The sequence below is a fragment of the Microcebus murinus genome, chromosome 3, assembly GCF_040939455.1.
Source record: "Microcebus murinus isolate Inina chromosome 3, M.murinus_Inina_mat1.0, whole genome shotgun sequence".
NCBI classification, from domain to species: domain Eukaryota; kingdom Metazoa; phylum Chordata; class Mammalia; order Primates; family Cheirogaleidae; genus Microcebus; species Microcebus murinus.
The window spans coordinates 30444740-30468595 of NC_134106.1; the positions used below are offsets into that span (position 1 = coordinate 30444740).

At 45.8% G+C, this 23856-nt stretch overlaps 1 protein-coding gene across 4 annotated transcripts; it reads right to left on the bottom strand.

Annotated features, from left to right (window-relative positions):
* Window positions 1-743: 743 nt before the first annotated feature.
* On the bottom strand, window positions 744-23798 carry CDC42EP3 (CDC42 effector protein 3). Of its 4 annotated transcripts, none has more exons than XM_012788453.3 (2): window positions 23568-23798; window positions 744-2777 (listed from the first exon to the last, which is right to left on the bottom strand). In XM_012788453.3, the coding sequence occupies exon 2, from the start codon at window positions 2534-2536 to the stop codon at window positions 1772-1774; it is 765 nt and encodes a 254-aa protein (XP_012643907.1). In that variant the 5' UTR covers window positions 2537-2777; window positions 23568-23798; the 3' UTR covers window positions 744-1771. The 4 variants fall into 4 exon arrangements, with proteins under 4 accessions (XP_012643907.1, XP_075856799.1, XP_075856798.1 ...); XM_076000684.1 differs by lacking the exon at window positions 23568-23798 and adding an exon at window positions 23411-23548; XM_076000683.1 differs by lacking the exon at window positions 23568-23798 and adding an exon at window positions 23399-23548.
* Between the last annotated feature and the right edge of the window lie 58 nt (window positions 23799-23856).

Consider the following 23856-nt stretch of genomic DNA (forward strand, 5'->3'; position numbering starts at 1 on the left):
GATAAAGAAATACAATTGGGAAATTGAGGAAAGCACTTGAGGCTCTAGGGGGACTTGTTTCCTTTTCTACTTGGTTAGTTGTCCTAAGTGCATTTCTCCTGCAGTCCAAAGGTTATTTCAGATGATAGCATTGCAACAATTCCAAACAGCAGTGAAGTGGTTGGGAGAAAAGGTCATTTTAAGGATATCAAGTATAAACAAAAGTTTGAGAGGAAGAGCTGGCAGTTACTGTGTGGAAGTGTTTCTCTGGAGGGAAGGAGTGGTTGACAAAGGGACAGGAATCAGTCTGTACATTTCCTGTTCCTGTTACCAACATCCTCAGGGTATCCCTGGCTCCTTGGGGTAGGCAAGTTCCCTCTATTGCCCTCCTTCTAGCCTCCCTAATCTTGTCTACATGGCACTCTTCATGGACGAACATTTGTCCTACAGGGATAAGACTGAGCTTGCAAGATTTTGCAGTAGAGGATGCTAAAGTCAGGGAAGAGTGGCCAGAAATGAGCAGCGAGAGGGTGACTTCAGTGTTGACATTAAAAAATTTTTGATCTCATATATCTACTTTTCCTAAAGTTGAGGGGACCAGTTTCCAGAATCTTAAACCTTAAGGAAATAATCAAAATTAGAGTGCACAGAAATCATCTCTTACCTTAAAGTCTCGTGTACATTCTAGAGCAGATTTTCTATCTATACTTAAAGAAAATATTCTTTTTCTCTTAGATTCTTTTTTATCACTATAAACGAGCAAGTTCAATTTAACATTTACTCTTTATTGTGTTGTATGAAGTACCTATGTAATGCAAGTATGTACTGTACTAAAATACCCATATTTCCACATTACATTGCGTGGTGTAGCCCACAGTCTCTGCGGAAGCATCATGAGTAACCTGTGCCTTTATGTTTTACAATCCATTATTGGCTGCTGTTAAAAGTATGATACAGATGGAGGAAAAAAAAAAATAAAGCTAAGAATGAATACACTTTTCTGAACACACACGTACACAGCTTACAATGGAACCCCAACGGAAACAAGTCAAACTGACCACATTTGATGTATTATCTATAAAATGTAGACTCTGCAATAAAAAGCCAAAGGCACATAAAAATATATTTTAACTTTAAAAATAACTTAGTTACAGTAATACTTTGCTTGTGTCTTACCAACATGTAGCTGACAGTCAAAAATTTGCGATATAGATATAATATATAGGGATATAGAAGAACTACAAGAAAATCCCCCAAACCCACAAAGTTGTTCAAATGTGAAAACAGAGAAAAGCTTTAACACTGGAGAATTCACTGTGGTGAACCCAAACAATATAATATAGAAAAGAGTCTAGAAAAAAAGGCTTAGGTGTTAAATAATTTTTGACTTCCTCTTGCTCAGAAAATGTTGGAGTGCTGTGAAGTTCGGTAAGGTTCCTTAACGAGACTCATCCAGCCCTCATAGCTAGTGCCAGTCCTGGCCAAGCCAGATTTCCTACGTGCGTCTGCAAACAACAAAAGTGAGCTAATCTGCTGAAAATGGGCTCTGACTCACTCACTTCCTCTTTTTGCCAGGACAGGTTTTGTGGTTTTTTTTTTTTTTTGCTTTTTTCTGAAGTGTTTTTGCAAACAGGTAAAAAAAAAAATATTTTGTAGGAACATTATTTTAGAAAACCCATCACACAACTGCAAATACAGCCCAGGAAGCCCTTCTTTCAACTGTGCGACTGGTGTTAGTTTTGTTGTTGTTGTTTGGTACCTTTTACCCCAAAGGAAAAGAGCTGGTATCCTGTTACTTATTTTTATCCATGACATTCAGCACCTCATCCAAAAGTGAGGGCCCAAGGTCGAGCTGCAGGGAGAGGAGGGAACCTGTGAGATCAGAGAGGGACTCCTCCGACTTAGTCTTTCCCTTGATGAGCTCGCACGAGGCAGGGTGGTCAAACATGTCCTCGGCGGGCCAGTCGGGGTACTGTTCGGACAGGCTGGAGGAGTGGCTGTCCCTGCCCTGGCTGGACTGAGATGCGGAACCACTGGAGCCCCAGGAGGTGTCTCCCTGGTGGACGGTCCCGCTCTCCGACAGGCTGCCTTTCTCCTGAGCTTTTTCCTCCATGACGGGCTCACAGCTAAGCCTGGGCAGCTTTGCCGGCCCAAAGGACTCCTGTTTGGAATTAAATGTCACCGGTGACAATAAGGGCAACATGAGCGCTTGGGACCCTCCGATGGTCGGGAGGGAGATGGCGTTTTTGAGCACCGGGGAGGGCGTCTCTGAGAACATGGAGTCCGAGGTGCTGTTGGCCCGGAAGAACTCGTTGTGCCCGGGGAACGGGCCCACGCACGCCTTCTCCTGGTTCCCAGGCAGAAGCTCATAGTTCCCTTGAAGGAAAGAAATATCTCCAAACACGTCGTGCTGGCCCTCTTTGCCGATGTGAATGGTGTGGCGGAAGTCTCCGAGGGGGGGACTGATCATGTCGGGAGACAAAATGTCCCTCAGTTTAAATTTCTTTCCTTTCTTGTTATTGGCCGCTTTCAGGTAAATGGGGGTCTTGGCCGGCATCTTGGAATTTGAGAACGTCTATTTCACAGGAGGGAAAAGGGGCCACTTTCCTTCACGGATGTTATAGGTTTCTGAAAAAATCCTTTTTGATGAGAACCGTCACATCATTTTTCTCAAGCGGCTTCAGAAGTGGCTCTGAAATGAGATGATGGGGTCTGAGGACCGTCCTGAGGTTCTGGCCAAACGGGGCTTCCTGGAGAGCCAGTCACATCAATCAGTCCCTTCCACAACGAGGAGAAACCTGGAGAAGAAACCAGAGCAGGTTATAATCTACCCTCGGTGCTCCCAGTGGCCCGCCTTTTCACAGAGCCTGTAAATCATGGCAGGGCCAGCTCCCACCTAAAGCTGAACTTTTATCTTATTGCTTCCCTCCACTAAGCAGGATCAAAACTTTAATCTTAACAAGGGTTCACTAATCTTAGTCTTACTTCAGAGGGAAAAAGAAAAAAACAAAGAGAGAGACCATGAGTGAGACTTAAAAACCCTGGCATCAGCATTTTTTAGATGTGGCCATGGACATAATTTTCTGGACAGGTCTAGGATATTAGTTCTTTTCCTCTAGTCTAAGAATTGCTTGTCACATATTACCGGTGATTTCAGCTCCTTAGAGACAAATGGATTTGTTTTAAAATATATTTTTCTCTTTTGCTTTGGTGTGTACACTGGCAAGACTGATAATATTTTGTTGTTTAGTTCTGTATATAAATAAAATTAATGCAATAAAAATGAATACTCTTATTAGGAAAGAGCTGGAAATATCATTTACTAGTAGTGACAATGACTATCATATGCTAGTGTCCAAAAAAAAATCTTAGTGGAATGCATTCTACAGATGAAAAATCTGAGATTCAGAAAAACCCTCCCCCTAAAAAAAAATCAGCATTTCTTAATAACTTATAGCAAGTAAACAAAAGAGCTAGAATTGGAATTAAGTTGTGGCAGACAGTACTGGACTATCGAGGACTTCTGTATTTGGAGGCATTCTGAGATAAAAGAAAAAGAACAAAACTTCAAAGCAGCAGCATTGTGATCACATGTAATAGGCTGGGCTTTCACTTGGGCACACTTTTGAAATATTGCTGATAAGGCCTGTATCTCCCCCTCCGGGAGCAGGCAGAATTCTAAGGGAGCTCCCAGGGTCTTCCCCTGGTGTTCATGCCTGTGTGTGTGGAACCTGTGACTCGCTTTTAACCAAGAGAAAATGGCAAAGGTGACAGGTCACTCCCTGATTAGGTTATGTTATACAAGTTTCCATCTGAGCTGGCGAGGGAGAGGCCCCCTTGCTGGCTTTGAAAAACTAAGCAGGCTGTGCGAGGGCCTATGGGAATGAATTCTGCCAACAGTGTTAAGGAGCTCGGAAGTGGATCCTTCCCCAGTTGAGCCTCTGATGAGACCACTGCCCTGGTCCATGGATGGATTACAGCCCAGTGAGACCCTGGAACTCAGCCCGGCCCAGAAACCCTGAGAGTATAAATGGGTGGTGTTGTAAGCCCCGAAGCTTGTGGTAGTTTGCTGCCAGCATATAAAACTAACTCCTTCCCGCACATACATGACAAGACTAGAAGTAACGAGCTAGAAGAAATCGTTGGGGGCATTAGGCCCTCTTTTACTGAGGAGACACTTTTATCTTTTGAAAATGAACCTCCATTTCTTCAGCTTCATCAGCTGACACGGAGAAGCTACAACCTTCCCCACTGCAGGGACTCCCCACATAGCTCTGCTGTGGCCTCTCCCACCCCACCACAGAGCATGCAAATAAATACTCCAAGGGCCGGGTTAGCCAGTGGCTTGAAGGGAGCCACATTTGCTCTGAAGCAGCTGGAGGCTGCCTGCATCTGCCGAGTATTTCTTCCTTTTCAGCAAGAGTTTTATAATAAATCCATTTACCAGTGACAGGTGACAAGAGCTATTCTCCACTGCCCGCTGGCACAGTAACAACGAACTCTGGGAAGCAGCTTGCCCAGCGTGTCAGCATCCCTCAACCCAGGTCCAAAAAGGCCGAGCACAACGAGCTGGGGAGAGCCCGCCCCACTCCGGCGCCGGGTGTGCGAGGAGGCGAGGCAGCACGAGGAGGTTGCACCCACGCGGAGTGGGCCGACCATGGACCGCCAAGCCTGGCACGACTGTGGGTCTTGACGTTCTCTCTCTCACAGTTCTAGCTCTAATTTGGGTCTTGTCGCAGTAACAAAAGTTGAAACCTCGGGTCTCCCTATTAAAGCATCAGGACTTCCTTCCCACTCATGCGCACGATACCCGGGACTGGCCTAGGCCCTGCTACCCAGAGGTGGCCTTCCTGCCTCCCTGGGCACCGTGTGGCTTTCTGCCTGCAGCAGCTGCACAGCCCTGAGGGACAGCTGCCCACTGGAGTGGCGTCTTCAGCACACACGGCCGGGAGAGCAGCTGCCACGGAAAGACACAGCATGTTCACCGCAGCTCAGGGCACGGAGGCTGCCTGTGGTCAGCTGGTGAGCCGGGGTCATATGAGGCCAGGGCCCGGGGCAGCGTGTTCTAAATTATGAAGAAATAAAATGTCCTATGAAGATGTAGCCAGAGAGCAGTTCCCTGCTCCTCTGACTGGATCATCCACATCCAACCTCTACTTAAACAAGGATTTGGGGCGATGAGGAGGAAGAGGGAAGGGGTGGGGGAAACACCTGCTGCTCTCTGAGAGTGTGGGGAGGCGGGCTCAGTCCTCAGGCCTCCTGGCCTGGACCTGAGAGGGGGCAAGGTGCAGGCCAGGCCCTGGCCCTCGGTCACTCCACTCCCTGCCTGGCCAAGGCCACGGTCGCGAGCTCCGGAGCCTCCAGCCAGGGGCTCCCTCAGCCTGCTTGAATTTGGGTTTTACGTCAGTGGTATGGAGAGACACGGCCAAAAATAAGGAAAAAGGTAAGAGAAGAGTCGGTGAGGAGGCGACCTATGCCTCGGACAGTGGATTCTGGAGAGTGGGACAGTAAAGACAAAGCACCTTCAAAGGCATTTTCCTTTCTTTCTACAAATATTTACAGCATATGCACCGCGTGACACGGACACAGGCTTCTAGGACTTCAGAAGTCATAATCTGCATTGAATTTCCACTATGTGCCAGTCCTGAGAACCCCCAAATATTTTGAAAGTTACAAAAAAAGAAGGAATTTGGGGCAAAAATGTCAGTTTTACAACTTGAGATGAGTTGATGTTGGCAGCGACAAAGCTCTGACCTGGTCCCTGCGCCTCGTCTGCCATCTGTCCTCCCCCAGTGCAGCGGCAGCCGCGCCAGGACCCGGGGAGGCAACCCGACGCGCATGGTTCCTGCACCCACACGTCCTCCTCTCCTTTCTGGGCACACGGGGCTAAGTCCACGCAGCTCTACCAGTTTGCCCCTCTCGCTCTCCAGCCCGACAGCTCTTTCAGCTTCATCTCTGCCAGTTGCTTATACAGAAACCTAACGTGGTGGCTTCTTGCGGGGCAAGAAAGTGGCCGGTCCCGGAGAGGGTGTGAGCACCTCCCGGGAAGCAGCGGCCATTAATACGACAGTCAGTATGTGCTGAGGGCTCCTCTGGTGCTGGGCACTGTCCCTACCTTTGTCATGGACCGGCTGACCCAGGAGATCCCATGAGGCCTCTCCTGCTACTCTCCCCATTTTACAAGTGAGGGCCTACTGAGGCACAGTGAGCCACCCTGCGAAGGTCACACGGCCACCATGCACCAAGCCAGGGGCCGGGCTCCCAGCGTCGGGGCCTTGATGTGACACTTAATGGACACATTCCCTGGGAATTCAGTCAGCTCCCGAATTATCAAAGTCTGTTTCAGACACAAACGTATGACAGTGCGCTGGGCTGATGAGGGTGGGCGTGGTCTGTGCGCAGCCTGATGGCAGAAGCATGAACACAGCCAACCTCTATGCGAGGCAGTTTGCCGGTATCTACCAAAGCTGCAAATCATATGCCCTTTGACCCCCGATTCCGCTCACAGGGACCTATCCAACTCACATATGTGAGAAACAACACACAAGGTTGCTCAACCCAGCAGAGTCTTTAACAGCCAAGAGTTGGAAACAACCTAATTGTCTACCTATAGAGGACCAGTTAAATAAACTAAGATGCATTCACACAAATGAATACTAATTCGGATGTAAAAAACAATGAAGCAGCTTTTAATATGTTCATACAGAAAAAGCCCAACGATATACATCTTCAAAGGTGAAAAAGACAGGTGGATTATGTAAATATATTTGTAATGGCTTGTGTATCTGTAAAATATTTCTGGAAACATACATGAGAAAGTAATAACAGTGACTCTCCCCAGAGAGGGGAAGTGGACAAGGGTGGGAAAGAAACTTCACTATATTACCCTTTTATGATTTTGGACTTTCAAATCATGTGAATGAATTAGCTGTTTAAAAAAATAAAAACTAGCTAAATAGATGTGTGGGGTTCAGGTTACACTTTCTTGGAGAGCCAATTTTACATAAGGCCCTTAGGTCCTGAAAAGCCTATTGAACCCATGAGTTACTGCTCATAATGCCACATTTGTACAGGAAAATGTGTCCAAAAGCAACATTGGGGACGGCAGTGTGTGGACATATGAAGACCTCACAAGAGGGCTGAGCTACTCCCACCAGAGCTTGGCCAACGTACAGACGGATCACTTCTTCTTTCTGTGATAGAGCATTTGCGGGAGAGGCAATATCGACCTAGATTTTGCAGAATGGAAAAGATCTCAGAAGAGAACTGCTTTTAGTTAGGAGGAAAAGGAGAAAGGGCAAGAAGGGGTTAAGCACATGGATGTCGGAAGGGCGGCAGGAAGGCAGGGCTTCTGCATGGAGGGAGGCACAGGCAGGTGGAGCAGCCTGGGCTCTGACAGGCAGCGGTGAGTGACACAGACAACCTTCTGCTGCGGAACAGCCCTGAGTGCTGTGACATGAAATCCTATCCCTCCTCATCATTTTAAGGGAAGAAGACTTGCATTCCAGGAGGCTGCTGGTGGCTGACCAATGTGGTAGGAGACAGGGCTGGGAATCAGTCAGACAGAGCAGGAGAGCCTGATTCGGGACCATGCCGGGGCTCTGCTCTCTGCCCAGAGGGAGAAGGACCTGCTTGTAGGTGGGGGAACAGGGGAGAAGAGAAAAGCAAGAGCTAACACGTAGGGCTTACAGGCCAGAAGTGAATTATTAGACAGAGAGTGAGCCCTCCCAGGTGCCCTAGGAGCCAAAAGAAGAGAATTGTAGCTTTGTGTATAGTCAAGACCTTACCACTAGCAGTGACTCGTTCGCATCGAGCCATCCCAGGGTACTGGGCACCCACGACTGGGGCCTCTCCTTTCCCCGCCCTTAGTCCCTTTCTGGCATCCAGGTCTCTACTTTCCTCTGTCTCTCCAGCTTTCGGCATGGTTATCATTCCTCTACTCCTGCTGTTGTCCCCAAATCTTCTGATAGACAGACAGACAAAGGGTTCCTATGTACAGCCATTTCTCAGAAACCCTTCCCTTCCTTGACCCTGAAATCTGAAATTTCCAAGACTTGTTCCTTTCTCCTAGTTCTAGGATCACGGTTTGCTCCTCTTAGAGGACACTTGTAATAATATTCATCTGGGAAGTTAGAGTCCTTTGAAAACGAGGAACTAGAGAGAAGATTCACCAACAAAAGGGTCTGGCTCGCCAGTCAGACACCCTCTGTCAAGGTGAGAGAGAATGTCCGGCACACAGACTTGTGGGCGCAGAGTCCAGCTACAAACGGTCCCACTCTCACTTACAGGAACGTATGAGAAATCCAAGGGTTTCATGACACAAAAAGACCTGAGAGGAAGTTAGAGCCATGGTTTTGGTAAGAAAGGCAGGGAGCCAAGTTGTCATCCCCGCATTGGGCTTGATAATTCTAGTTTCTTGTGATTGACTTAAGCATAAATGACAGTGATAATGGCAGAAATAATCACAGCAATAATAACTCAATTAACAAAATAATTGAAACGGTCCTTTGCTTCATTTCCTTACCATCCTTTTAGCAAACAGAATGATGCTGAAAATACCAAAACAGGGCAGCAGCCAAGAGGTGGGAAAGCCAAGGGTCATTAACAGACTGAAAATTCAGTTCCTGAATTACTTAGAATTGACTGGATTAGCCACTCAGAGGTCTCTGAAAAGAACAAAGAGGTTGGGATGTTAAAAAAAAAAAAATCCATTTATTTTAAGAAAGGAATGTTTGGTTTGCCTACTAATTGTTTTTAGATTAATTCTTAGTAGAGAGAAAGGGTGAAAAAATTTCTTGCATCTTGCAAAATGTTGCAATGTTAATATAAAACACACATGTCTGAAAACAGGGGCACGTGGGGTGAGGGGTGCTACCGTCCTGAGGGACCTTTCTCCTCCTTGCAGGACATGAGCCCGTAAGCCCGTGCACCACATCCCTTTTCTGGCTTGGTTGTCACATCCTTCAAGGACTCCATCACTTTTCACTTTGCCTCAGCACAGTACATATCTAGTACCCAGCCACGGCACCCCTGCACGATCTGGGCCCCGTGCCAACATGTTCAGTGATTCCTCCTTCGTATTTGGACCAACATGAAGGTTTAGGGAAGGATGATAACTCAGCCAAACTCCCTCTAACACCTCCTCACTTCCCAACCATCTTTGGGGTATTTCACTCCACTGTCAGCCAGGAGAAGACAATAATTCCATTGTGCTCAGCCCCCAGGTAAACCATATTTGACCCTGGGCTCCACACTTAAAGGGATAAAGGTGACCTGGAACATGTTCCCACATGTTCTGAGGATGGAGAACATGTGGGAGATGAAGGAACTTGGTCCGGACATGTGAGAAGGTGAGGGAGTAGAGCAGCTTAAAGAAAACTAACAGAGAGGGAAAACAAATCTTTGGGGATCTGAAGGATTCATTTAATTATAATGAGAAAGAGATTAACTTGTTCTGGGAGGCCCTGGGGCCACCAAGCAGGAATTACAAGGAGAGAGATTTTGGCGTTTCTAAGGAAGAACCCAGGTTTCTTGAAGGAGGGAATGGGCTGCCATGGGGAGGGCCAGGAGGGAACAGTAAGTATGGACGTGGGATGAGGACCTCACAGAGGGGCAAAGTCACTCTAAGCCTCCCCAACGGTGTGCAAAGGGTGGTGGTCACGTCCCTGCTCATTCTGAGTCTCCTAGATGGGGACACCATCACTGCCAATTTCCTTATGGTCCCAAGTCACATTCCTATATAAAAGCACTCACAGACTTTCCCTTAAAGAGGCTTTCTGTTTGTTTGAACATGGCTGTGTTTTTACCAGTATAGACACGACCAGCCGATCTTTGGGATCAGAAACACTAAAATATCACTATGACGTCACCACTCATGCCAGTCATTTTGCAAACCTCTGGAGGAGGGCTTCTCCGAGTCAGACAAAGAATTTTAAAATTCAAGTGAAAACAAATTATAGTATTAGATATTTAGCCTTGAACTTAAATGAAATTCTTGGACAGAAATCAATGTAATCAAAGAATGAATAACCAGTAACCAGCATCCTGAATGTGATCCTCTTAGTATTTTTAGTTTGTTTTACTCCACCCAACTGAGAAGATAGGAAGATGCCTTTTCTATTATTAGATTTTTTATCCTCTCCCCATAGCATCTAAAGTGAGGACATAGCTCTGTGCTATAAGATGAAATGTGAAATGCTATAATGTGAAATGATTAGCTGGGTTCCCAGCTGCTCGGGGCTGTCATCCAAATGAACTTAGCAGTATTTTACAGACCCACTCTGAAAGTCTGACACTTTTCACCTCTCATTATTTATAAATGGACTTCTTATCACTCGGCTACAGCCTAAATTTATTGTTCTTTACAACCCTGATTATATAGAGACCCACAAATACTGCATAGGAGACTCATTCCTAATTTGCGTATACCCCTCTCATTTATAGAATCTAATTTGAAAGATCAAAATTGGAAGCCAGAACATCCAGCTCACAAAGTACAAAGTCTATACTTTTGAAGACAGGCCATTAGGACCTTTTTCCTTATAAAAATGAGTTATTGGGGAGGACTCAATGAGGACATTGATCCCTAGTTACAACAAAGCAGAAGGGCAGGTTCTCTCATGCCTGGTTCATTTATCACGACTCATTTTCCACGGGACTCAGCCTCGGGGCTGGACAGAAGTACCCAGCAGGCACCCCGGATGGACACGAATCTAATAAGGCCCTTGCTGTGAACTACTCACATGCTTCCCTAACGAGTGGATCTGACTTGGTCTACAAGGCGGCAAGGCCAATATCAATACAGGAAAGGAACTTGACCCTGAAGTTTTCAGCAATATTTAGCCAGGATAGTCATTCTAAACTCTGCCCCAAAGCAAAGAACTTGTAAAGCTGCTCAGTTGCCCTCAAAAAACTACTAATATTGAAGTCAGTAATTATTCCATGCAAAACTCTAGTTCTGGCAATAGTAAAATCAAAGGATCCAAAATAACAAGTTGACCGGTGTCCATAAATTCAGATTACAGTCACTTGACCAAAACCACCTTAGCCAAGTTGCTAGTCTATTACCTTTATGCCACATCCTCAAATTTAGGTCCCCTGAATACTCTGACAGGGTGAAGGGACAGATATGGGATTTTTATGCTATCCTGACATCCTGCTAGGGCCCTCTACAATCATCTGTGCTTTCTGGATGGGCTGAAACATAGCTTCTCTTCACCATAGCAGCCAGCACTGGGTATATTTGGAATCTGGTGGTAGCCATTCCATTTTCAACCCACTTCCATGGCAGACTCCCTAGTAGTATTTGTATACTCGTCTATACACATATGTTTTGTTGGAGGAATGAATGAATTCATTCATTCTAACTAGGCTAAAAGCTCTTCTGTGAGCATGAGCTGGGTCTCATTCATCTTTATGCCTCCCACAACACATGGCACACAGTGAACTTCAAATTTACAAGTGTTAAATCCATAATGCCCGCGAGACCTTCTCATCATGAGACACGGGTTGGTTTGCTCCTGGTTGTTGTCCTTCCCCCACTCCTCAACAATCCCCAGCACATGGTTTGCTCTGTAGTGCCAGGTCTGCAGAGGCTCCTGAGAAAGTGGCAAACCTCAAATGCCTGGTTCTCTAAGGAATTTACATGTGAAGAATAATGGTCAACATTTGAGCGCTTGCCTTTTCAGAAACAGTCTTAGATGAGGCCCACGTCTCTGGCAATCAACCAAAATGTGGAGGGGCTAGCATTTCATCTGCAGTCATGAACCACTGCCGATTTGATACCATGAGGACTGCCACCCTGAGGACTTTCTGTCTTGATGTCCAGCTGCACCAAGAGGAAACGACACGCTAAGATCTCAAAATCGATGAGAGGCGGAGATGCTAACCTGACCTCGTCAGAGACCAAGAAGGTGTAAAATGGGTCTCAGACACTGGCCCCTCCAGCTCTAACTCACTAGGACTTTTCAATGTTTTTGCTATTGTCAAAAAGAACCTCAACAATGGTTCTGGACTTTGTGGTTAAAGTAAAAAAGATTAAAATTATAAAGTAAGGAAGCCCCCTGAACCTCGAGGAGAAAAACAAACATCCTGTTCTTAGAAAATAGTGTTAGTTAAGTGCTGTTAATTCTTTTCCCAGAGGAAGCCCAAGCATGGGACAGCGCACAGTCACACGGCTTTCACCAGGGACAATAGCTGCCTTCCCTCGCTATTGACACCGCACTTCCCTCCTTTCTGAAACTAAGAACCCTGTGTTCCTTACATGGACTGTTCTCCCACCTTCTTCCCATTAAACGCTATTCATAACATCCTCTGAGACCTGCTTCAGTCACTTCCTTCCTGGAGGAAGTCTCTAATTCACCTCACGTAATCCAGCCTCGCTTGGCAGTTTTCTTAGGGTTTCCGTAGAGCTTATATTATGTGATTTGTTATTTTCCTGTTTTCTGGTGTTGTGATTTTAATATCTGGTATCTCCAGGTAGGTGGTAAGCTCAAAAAGAATAAGGTAACTAAAAGTGCTACAAACGAGAGCCACTACTGATAAAAGTCTCTTTCTCTTCATTCTGGATCACTTACAGAACTTCTTCTTGAGCTGGGAATACAGAAGTCCCTCAAATTTTACTGAATAACTCTTTTAGTTTTCCCTCTGCCCATCCCTATGTCAAGGGTCTAACAACTACAGTAGTTGGGTCAAACCTGGCCCCTTGCCTGATTTTGTAAATAAAGTTTTATTGAAACACACCTATGTCTATTCATTTATGTACTGACTACAGCTCAGTGGTTCTCAGCTGAGGGTGATTTCGACATCTGACAATGTCTGGAGATATTGTTGATTTTCATGATTGCAGGTGGGGGTGCTACTGACATCTAATGTGTAGAGGCCAGGAATGCTGCTAAATGTCCTACAATGCACAGGACAATCCCCCAAAACAATGAATTACCTGGCCTCAAATCTCGCAGTGAAGTTGAAAAACCCTAGTACAGCCGCTTTTGCCGTAAAAGGTCAGAGTTGACTAGTTGTGAGGAGACTATGTGGTCCTCAAAGCCTGAAATATTAACTGAGTCCTTATAGAAAAAGCCTTAGATGTTGGCATTTCTATAAGGTTGGATCGTCCATCCGCCACCCCTCAACAATTCCATTGTACATGGCTTAAATTACCTCTCTGATGATAACTTCCAAATCAGTATCCTCATCCCCCACAGGCCTACTTAAGTCTAGAGCAGTGCTACTCAAAGTAGGTCCATGGACCAGGGCCAGTCCATGATGAGGTCAGTACAGAAATTGAAAGTAAGCTCTCAGAAACCTTTTGACATTGCCATAACAATCAAGCAAGCACATGACCAGTGGGTTTCTCCTCAATGAATAGGCTATTGACAAGTTTGGGAGCTGCGGGTTGTTGAGCTTTCATGGAGTTCATGTGTGGCCTATGCCGCATATTCACCATGCACAGTAGCATCATGAAACAAGCAAACAAACAAACAATAGCAGCCCTTCCCAGATCGCTTGAGAAGCCCTGAACATTCCTCCTCTACATTCCAGACTTCTCTACTCTGCCTCCCTCAGATGCTCCATATTCACCTTGTCCCAGATGGGACTTGCCATCTTTCTTCCCCCTGCCTGCCCCAGGCATCTGCCTCCTGCACTTTGCTCTCTTTAGTGACAGCAAGTCACCGGAATCCAAAGACCCGCTGTCTCCCTGCCTCCCTGTCCACATCAAGTCCTTCAGTCCTACCAGTCTGTCTGGACTGCCCCTCGCCTGGTCCTCTCCTGCACCCCCACTGCCTCCACTTTACTTCTGTCCCCCGTGATCTCTCTTCTGCACGGGGACGTGCACCTCCCCCGCCCCTCCACTTTACCTCCTGACCTAGACCAGGACGAGCACTCCGGGATCCTCACGTAACCTTGTCACTCTCCTCTTAGAACCCTTTCAGGGCAGGCCTGCCCTTGTAGCCTAGAGATAATATGAAATAATTTGTGAGGCCCACCTCATCAATCTGGGACCACCCACCCCTACAGGGACATCCCCTACCAGCTCCCACCGCACCTTGTGTGCACCTCAGACCCACCAACTCTCACACTGTCCTGTAATCATGACTCACTCGACTCTCTCTGCCACGAGGCTGCCATCTGGGAGAAAGAACTGTATCTTGTTCATAGCCGGTGTTGAATAAATGTTTGTTGAATGAATAAACAACTGAGAAAGCTGCTTGAAAGAGACTGATGCAACTTTTCCTCTTTAACACTGCCTGCCCTGCTGAAACTGCAAGATGGAGTCTTTCTATTAACATGACTCCTGCAGAAAAAAACCAAACCAAAACAAATCATTTAACAAGGAAGCTGTCGCCTCTTTTCTTGTGGCAAAGGCTTTATTTTATTTTTCCATCAATAAGACATGTTAACCTTCCTCTATCCAAGCAGGGTAATGATTTAACAGTGTATCAACACAAGCCAGAGTAAATCTGCAGGATCATACGGATCTCTGGGATTAAGGCAAGTATTTGTGGACATGCTGTTGGAAAGGGAAATGGCTTCTATTCATGACTGCAACGTGCAAATATTGAGGTAGGACTTGAGGAAAATTTGACAATACGTTTCCCTGAATTCAGACTCATTGGGTATATAATATTTAAGTCAAACTTAAAGAATGAGGCCCAAGAAAAACAACGAGCCTTCTCTTCTGACCTTTCCTTTCAAAGGGAAATGGGTTAAGGGGAGAACTTGGCTTATACAAATAAAATCTACAAGGGAACCTCAATAAACTACAGTGGACAGTCTATAGAAAAGGGTTGTTTTGAAGATCAATGTGTGACTGGCACAGATACTTGGAAAAACCAAAAAACCTACTAAAACATCTACCAAACACAACTATTTCATGGGTCAACAAAACAGCTATGGCACTGCTGTTCCAGCCTTCTGGGAGGGAAGAGCTGGGCTGAAACTTTGAGCCAGCCCTGCAAGAACCCTGACACATTTGGGTCCCAGTTACCTCCTGTGGAAAATGGAGCCAATGATCCCAAGCCTTATCATAACCACAGGAGATTACAGGACTGAGTGTGAAGATCTGTGGAGTGTTATGCAAACACAAGGCAGTATCTTTTTCCCAAATGAAAAACCAGAGTATCTATTAAAATACAGTGTGGAGGGAAACCATTCTAATTGCCAAAATAACCACTTTCATTTTCTCCTTACATGTGGTCTGTATCAGTCATCAATAAAATGGTTGCAGATGAGGCTAAGATGGTTTGTACCCACCCTGTGAACAACGTCCATAATTAGAAGAGATTCCTACCTGCGGCTTGAATAGAGGTTAATTCCTCTGTCAATGGGACACAGGACTGTGCTGATTTTAACCAAGCATTAAAGGCATCTTATTGACAGGCCAACTGGCTTGAAAGACACAGAAGACAGACACACTCATCAAACCTACAGATATCATGAGACAAGGGGGAGGGCCTCAATGTGTGGATGACAAACTGGGTCCAAAACTACCTTGGACAGATGAGAGCAGAGGTGGGATGACACCCACAGAAATAAGCTGAATGGCAATAAATGGGAAGTCCTGCGTTTGGGTTAAAATTAATTATGTGATCCCATTAGCACACAACGGGGCAGGTGTGGGCTGGCAAGTTCTTATAAAAGTGGACCAGAGCATTTTAGTCTGCCACGTGCTTGCTGTGTACCCACAGCCTGGGAAAAAAGCTACAGCCATCTGAGGTTCTCTGGACAGACCCCACCAGAATCGGTGACATGTGAGATAAGAGAAAATACAGATGGGCATATTGTTATTTTCTTTAAATACTTACTAAGTAGGGCCAACCTCTCTCCTCTTTAACCAAAGAAATTATGGTATTATCTGCTCATATACTGGGCTTAAAAAACAGTTTGAAAGAGAGCTGAGCCAAGAATGAAAATTCACACTCCCGTCCATGTCGTTTGAACCCCCTCGGGCCTCCGTTTTATCCCGCCAGAATGAGAATGTATGTGGGGCTGAGATAAGGTTGAAATGTTAGGGCTCTAGGATTCTTACTATCTGTAGAAACATCTAGCTTCTAGGAAATTTCAAGGAAAAAAATGTAACCTTAAAAATAAAACTAAGACTACTCTTAGACTCCAAATACTTTTTCTCAGGTTATACAATTTTCATCATCCTTTCTCATCCTTCCTGGTATTAAATTAAGGGTCTCAATATGAGCAATGCCAGCGACTCCCTCTGGAAGCCTCAGTTCCCTCATCTGGGAAGTGGAAATAGCTATGGGACGAAGCACATCAAAGAGCTGGCAAAGACCTGGCAGGCAGTGAGCCCGAATCGGTGGATGCAGCAATTGAAACTGATTGTTTCAAATATCATGTGAAAAACTCCCAAACGTTCTGGTTTAGACAGTCTAACTCCCTGATCAGAGGAAAAAAACCTGGAATTTGAAAGAAGGCCTGTTTTCCTCTCCACGCCACCCTAAGGTACTTCTGCACTTGCTCTGCGGGGCTGGCAAGTGAAGCACCACCTTCCCCCAAGGGTGAGCCCTCCAGGAAGACAGAACGAAGCCCGCCCACTGGCATGAACTGACACCACACTTCATGTAAGAGTCAACACTACTTTGGAAGACATTCCATTCTGAAGTCATCCAAGAGCAAGAAAACAGTTTCCAGTTTGGTGCTATGACAGGCACGCAGTGAGAGGCAGGCTTTAGGGACAGCCTTCCACCCGGCCCCTGGCTGGTCCCTCAGGTATTCATTCAACAACACACACCTACAGAGGGCTTACTACCAGCCAGGCACTATTCTAGAAACTGAGGCCGCGGCAATGATGCAATGATGCACTCCACGTCAGAGAGTGATGCTAAGTAGACACACCAATTAATAAATGGCTCACACGGTCACAGCTGGTGAGAGGTGCAGGCAGCACTAGGAAGTACAACCACCCTTATCCTGCGATCTGAGTGGACACTTGGGTGCCAGGCTGCCACAATCACCCCCGGGGCGCGAGAAAGGCTCTCAGCTGAGAAGACTTTGAGAAGGTTCCAGTGGGGGCCTGATTCCACAGTGCCCTTGGGCGATCATCATCATCATTAGAAGCAAGGACTGGGGGTGACTCCCCTTGCAGGTGAATGTTCTGTAGTCTGGGAAGGGATAACTGTACCACAGCAACACTTGACAATAAGCAAGGAAAGTGATAACGGTTTCTGACTTGGTAACAACTAAGAAGATGATGCTATTGGAAGGATCAGATACTATGGCAAGGACTAGACTGCCTGCTTTTTCATTAAGTCCTATTGTAAAAAACACAAATGCCAAGATAAACTAGATTCAGTCTCTACCTTCAAGGAGCTAGCAGTCCTATTAGGCAGCCACGTGAGTCAGTAAACAGTAATTTTAAACGATAACAGTTAAGACAGGAGAAGGTACAAGGTGCTACAGGGACACCTCTGACACGAGGGAAAAGAGGAATGGGATTACAGTTTAGAGTCAGGAGGAAGCTTGGAGAACATCCACCCACTGCCTCTGGCCTCCCCCACTTCTTCACAGAGGAGGGGACGGAGCCCGCCCAGAGAAGGGGAGAGATTTGCCTTGTGACTAGCTGGTAGTCAAAGGCTTGGACCCTCATCTCCTGCGGTGTTAAAATCAATGTTTTAAGTTTGAACTGACCCTTGGCAAAAATAAAAGTTTTAAAAATAAATAAAGGGGAGAGAAATCAAACACATTCCGAAATGGCAAAGCCACATTTCACCAGAAATGCCTTTGCTTGTTTTAAAAATCTGTGTAGCCTAAATGATTATGATGTATTTGAACAGAACAAGTCTTTTTCATCTAAACACATGATGGTGATCTATCACTGGCATGATGTGTCTACAAATAGGACCTTCAAGATGTCACCAGGACATGACAGATTCCCAAAGGTGGAAGCTGTCTAAATAGAGGCCAGACTTTGAAGTTCCCCGCCTTCCACGCTTGCTCAGGCTGCCCTGCCAGACATCTGCACTGGTCTGGTTTTCAACCCAGGGTCTTACATTATTATTAGTAAGATAGCTATGGTAATAGGTGCCACTGATCCTGGCTCACTGATTCTAGAGCTAGAGATTATCTGGGATGATCTTGCACCAAATGTCACATTTTAGGGATGGGGAAAAAGACCCTGAGAGGTCAAAGTTGCATAATTTGGGTAAGAACTAAGACCAGGACCTATGTTTATTGATCTCTAGTCCTTTAAGTATCTTTTGATTGCCCTCTATTTAATTCTGCATTGGTTTTATCAAACAGCAGAACAACTGGGTGTTTGCCAGAATCTTCTGGTGTGTTCTTAGGACTCTCTTTCTATACAGCCTGTGGTCTCTAAAATGTCCCTGGGTTCCTTCAGCTCTGCAGGGCACACAGCAGTTTGTGGCTTCTGCTATGCATTTCCTGCCAGGCTAGTCCTGCAGCTGCTGTGGGCAAAACTACTTGAGAAACTCTGTACACACTGGCTTATTCTCTGAAAAGTCCTGCAGAAAGAGACCTTCATCAAACCGGGGTCCCACAGAATCCTTTTCTGATGCGGTTCATGTCTCCATATACACTTTAGGTGGTGCCCTGCTAGCTAATTACAGGTGTGTGATCTCCGCAACACAAAGAACCAGAGGCTAGAGGCTAATATTAATAACAACTTTCTCAAATATGCAAATAAAACTCAAATCACTGAAAATCCTTTTTTTTTATTTTAAATTTGGGATTCTAGAATTCTACTATGAATTCATGACATAGGCAAGCAGTAAGGACTAAGCAAACAGTAGTTTGAAACCTGTCAGCTTTTAGTTTGCTTGGCTATCTAGAAATAATAATCTTTTTAATGTCCAATGTCATGCTTCGTGTTAAAAAACTATATGGTTAAAGTTAGAAAACTGCTTTTCCACCAGAGGTACTGTCAAACTCAGTCCATCATCATGTGACTCTGGTGAAATTTGACATTGAAGTATATCGAGGCCAAGAAAGGCTTTTTTCTAAAAGGAAAGAAACACACCAGACTGTTGCTGTAGAGCTATGTGGCTACTCATTTATTCTGGTTTGTGGGGTGTTGTTTTGCTGCCTTTGAAGGGTGGGGACAGAAGAGAAGATTCCAAATGGAGTTGGACAGCTCCAAGGCTATTACTCTGGGTGCTGAGGCAGTGTGAGTAATTTCGAGCTGTCCTTTCCAGAACCCACACTTCAGTCTGAGCAGCCCCTGAGCAGACTCCCACAGCTAATCGCAAACCCAGAGCATCAAAGGCAGTGGAGGCCTAGCAGGCCACATGGGTTACCCAGACCACACCCGAGGGGTTCAAAGGCCTCCCTGCTCTATCTTTCACACCAGAAGCTTATCTAGCAGGGACCGGGGCATATGCAGAGCTGTGACAGGGCCTGACTTCTGCCAAGGCCAGAGACCAGAGCCTTCCTGCCCACCTTACCTGCAGCTCCTCCTTTGTTCAGTTCTTGGAGCAACATCAGCACCAAACATGTACTAAATGCCCACTGAGTGCCATGTGCTGAAGGGCCAGGCACTGCGGATGGGGCTGCTGGCCTCAAGTTGGTGACTGTCCAGACGTGGTTACTGGACCCTGCACCGGACACTCTAGAACTCGGAAGCAAAGATTTGGTCTACACCACAGCTCCACTTCATCCCTGGCCCCCCAAATTCCTCGTCCCTGGCTGTGGCATAACTTGCTGTCTTCATCACAAAGTCCCACATTTTCACCTAGCAAATGACACTTACGACATAAATTAAACTGCTTATGTTAACTCTAGCAGTTTTCATACTGGATCTACTGTAGGAGAAGAATGTCACCATACATGTGGGATTGAACCACCTTTAATAATAAAATAATTCACAGAGTATTCCCTGAGGCTGCCAGTTACTGTCATCTTCCAATGAGAGACAGGGTAATCCGAAATGACTTCCTTGCTGGAGGCCAAAAGACATACCAAGAATTAAACATAATACTTTTCAAACCCCTCCTTTCCCCGTGGTTGGGTGTGGTACCTAGTACAGGTTCAAACAGACCTGAATTCAAATTCTCATTCTGTTACTTACTTAGCTGTGTGACCTTGGCCGTGTTACTAAAGCTTTCTGAGCCTGTGTTCTTATCTGGAGAAGAAGAGCAATACAATAGTTTCCCTTATCCTTGAGGGATACTTTGTTCCAAGACTTCTCCCTACCCCAAGGGCGCTTGAAACCTCAGACAGTACAAAATCCTACGTATACTATTGTTTTCTATGCATATAATACATACCTATGATAAAGTTTAATTTATAAATTAGGCACAGTAAGAGATTAATAATAGAAAAATTATAACAGTATACTCTAATAAAAGTTATACGAATGTGGTCTCTCTCAAAATATCTTATTGTTCTGTACTCACTTATTTTTGGATCTTGGTTGACTGTGAGCAATTGAAATCCCAGAAGGTAAAACCATGGAGAAGAGGAAGCTACTGTACTATCTATCTCAAAGAATAGTTATGCATATTAAATTAAAAAAACCAGTATTAAGCATGTAAGAAAACAACAAAACCAACAACGAAAACATCAACCTTTCATTGTGCCTAGTCTGATCAGGCACTGTTCTAAGTACACTGTTTTTTTTTTAACTCCTTAATCCTCAGGGAAACATATTATCCCCATTTTACAACTGACAAACCGAGGTACACAGGCTAAGTAACTTGCCCAAAGTCACACAAGTGTTAAGTGCCAGAGCTAGGACATGTGTCCAGGCAATCTGATCTAGGGAAGCTTTATAACCTCAGGGTTCTTTCCCATCCCCTTAACCCAACAGCTTTCATGTAGGACTAGCCACTCATGCACGCACATCCTGTGCTGTTGCACTATATATGCATGTTGAGGTAATCTCCTTATGGGTAAGTTATATGACTGGTCTGTCTTCAGTCTCCATACTTGTAAAATGAGGATATAAACAGTTTTTCTTTCATAAGGTAATTGTTAGAAACAAGTGAGCTCACTGAAATAAAGGGTTAAGAAGAGTACTTGGCATTCAGAACGGGCTCATGTAGGAAGTACTTTTAACATCCAAAGTAATGAACAGTGTGATACAGTAGGAGAATTCTTGGTGGTCTGCACTCAGAAGATTTTGTGGCTGGCTTTATCTAGTAGTTTCAAATGGCTATACTTGTTCTCTGGCAGATATACCACGTTTAAAAATAGATTTAAGTTCTTATTCAATCAATTAAAACAAAAACAGGTCCAGGGACTCTGGTTAGAAAGAAATCAGGCTGGAATTAGATGAAATAAGATTAAAAGCAAGGACCTTAACAATAATAATAATAATAGTAATTCAGAGCAGTCTTCTTGGAGGTTTTCAGGTTATGAATTATTTTCCATCCACTGGATAAATGCTATGGGTAATGGGCAAAGAGCTTGTGAAAAATTTATAGCCTGGTAAAAAAATCTTGGGGTGACATAGGTTAAAGCAACTTTATCCCCAACACTGTTGAATACCAGAAATTTTATAAGTGAAAAATGGCAGCTTTTGTGAACATGTTGGATATAAAACAAAACACCACATTAAAGCAAAAACTGAAACAGAGGGCAAACTAACTCATGTGAGCCCTTCTGCAATCATGGTTATGGCTTTGTATTTATTCATCTTGCACCACACTTAAATCTGCAATAAAAAACAAAAAATGTGCAACACTTATTACTCTAGCTGCCTTTACATGTTCTATTGAGACAGAAAACAGAATTTCACTGCTCAGACTGAGGGAAGGGGGAGCTCATCTTATTTCAAGTCTGTAACTGCCACAGCCTCAGCACCATGTTCCAATCATGGAATTCATAATGTAAATCTCTAGCAGATGATACCACTAGAAAACAGAAACTGCCATGGGTCCAGAAATGTTTTCAAATTTCCCCTCTCAAGTTTTTATCGGTGAGTCCAGCCAGAGTCTGGTGCTGAGTGTTTTATTCAATGGGTGAGGCCTATTGGGAGACCTACATTCTTTGGAAGACTTAATGAAGAACTTGTAACCATTCCTTGAATATGTAAACAGCCTTCATCATTTATTTCACATGTGACAGTGCTAAACACGTCACAACTGCCCCAGCTTAGTTCTGAGGGTTTGAATCTTTTCTGAAAAGGGTTTGTGTCACACACAAACCGGTGTAGCTTATTCTAGCTGGAGCTCATACAAAATTCAGGTGGTATCAAAGAGAAGACTTCTGGAACTGTCCAGAAAAGAAGAGAAGCTGCGTTTCCTGGTTGTAAGATGAAAGCTCTTTTATAAGTTAGAACATTTTCCGAGCCTTTTAAATCGCCTTAAGGATACCCCTGGGGCATCATCAATGCTTCCTGGTGAGCTTTTTTATTCCCTGCGATGTTAAGGGGAAGTCCCCACGACTGGCTTTGCTATTAAAATACAGACATCTGCTACTCTCCTAATTTTTGTTCTTTTTCAAAGGCAATACCCCCAAGAAACTCTCTGACAGTGTGAGGACTAAGATCTGGAGGGTGGGGAGGGAATCTCTGTCTCCCTAACACATTCATCAGTTCCCTCCCCAGACCCTCGACACTCTCAGCACACAGCAGCAACCCACTCCCCCAATACACCAGGGCTGGAGAGATTCACGTTGCAAAGAACCCTCTTGACATTCCTATTCCCGCCCTCATTTTAATTCATTCACTTTTTTTCCCCCTTTAAACAAAATGTAATTACTTGACTGTCAGCCTGGGCTGCACTCTGGGGCTTTTCCTCCTTTCAACACAGCTGTGCTCCCGGCTTTGATGCTGCTGTCCACGCAGCTTGTCCCAGCCACAGCCTGGCTCTCGGTAATGTAACATTCAAGTGCGTATTTATTTTTAAACTGACCTCTCCAAGACTGCACAGTATAAAGGAGGTCCTGCCAAAAAATATGCTACTTTCTATTTATAAGATGAAACACATGCCTCCCAAAGTCGAGAGGGGGATGGAGCATAATAATTCATAACGAAAAAATGACTGGCCAGATCCATTCGTCCTCACATGTCTGATACTTGTCTGTGTCAAGACAGTTTCAAGGAGAAAGAGGGCAAAAAAAAAAAAAATCTTGTAAACGTTTCAGCTGTTCAGAAACCACGGTCAAAAAAAAAAAAATATATATATATGTATACATACATATATTCACTGCCAGGTCTGCAGGTTGGAGCCTCCTATCACAATATCTCCGCCAAGAGAGAAGGCACCCGGCGGCCACTGCGACAGCAGATCTGCAGGGTGCACCCATGTGCGGCCCATCCACCACGCGAGGGGCGCGGTGGCCCAGTGCTGCTTGTTCTCAAATGGAAAAACGCAATACCCGCCCAGAATGGCTCTTTCAATGGCTTGGAGGGTGCAGAGCAGCCGCGCAACTCCACCCCGAAAAGTGGTGGGCTCGACTAGAGGAGCTCTGCGTCCAGCTCGTGCCGCCCGACCCCCTCCCGGCTCGCCTTATGTCACACCCTTCGGTCCTCCGGACACCGGCCAGGAAAGCGATGCCCTCGGCGTGCCCGCTCCCTGTGGGTTTCCAACGCCAGCTCCCGCCGGAAGCGCCACGGCCGCGGGTGGGACAGACTCACGGACAGGTAGAGAAGGAGCCCTGGGCTGGCACCGACTCACCCGCAGCCGCCGAGAATCCCCGCCGGTGCGCGCAGACCCAGCGGGGTCGCAGACGCGGCGCCTGCTCACAGCATTCTCCGCTCCGGGACGGCGTGAAGGCGCCCGGGCCGGCGGCCGGGTGTCGGGCTGGCCCCCGCTCGGCCCCGCCGCCGCGCTCCCCGCCCGCTCTGGCCGCGCGGCGCGGAGGGAAGGTGCGGCGCGACTGAGCGCGCGGCGGCCGGGCGCGAGCACTGAACCTGCGGGGGGCGGGCCGGGGCGGGGCCGCGGCGGGGGCGGGCCCGGGCGGGGC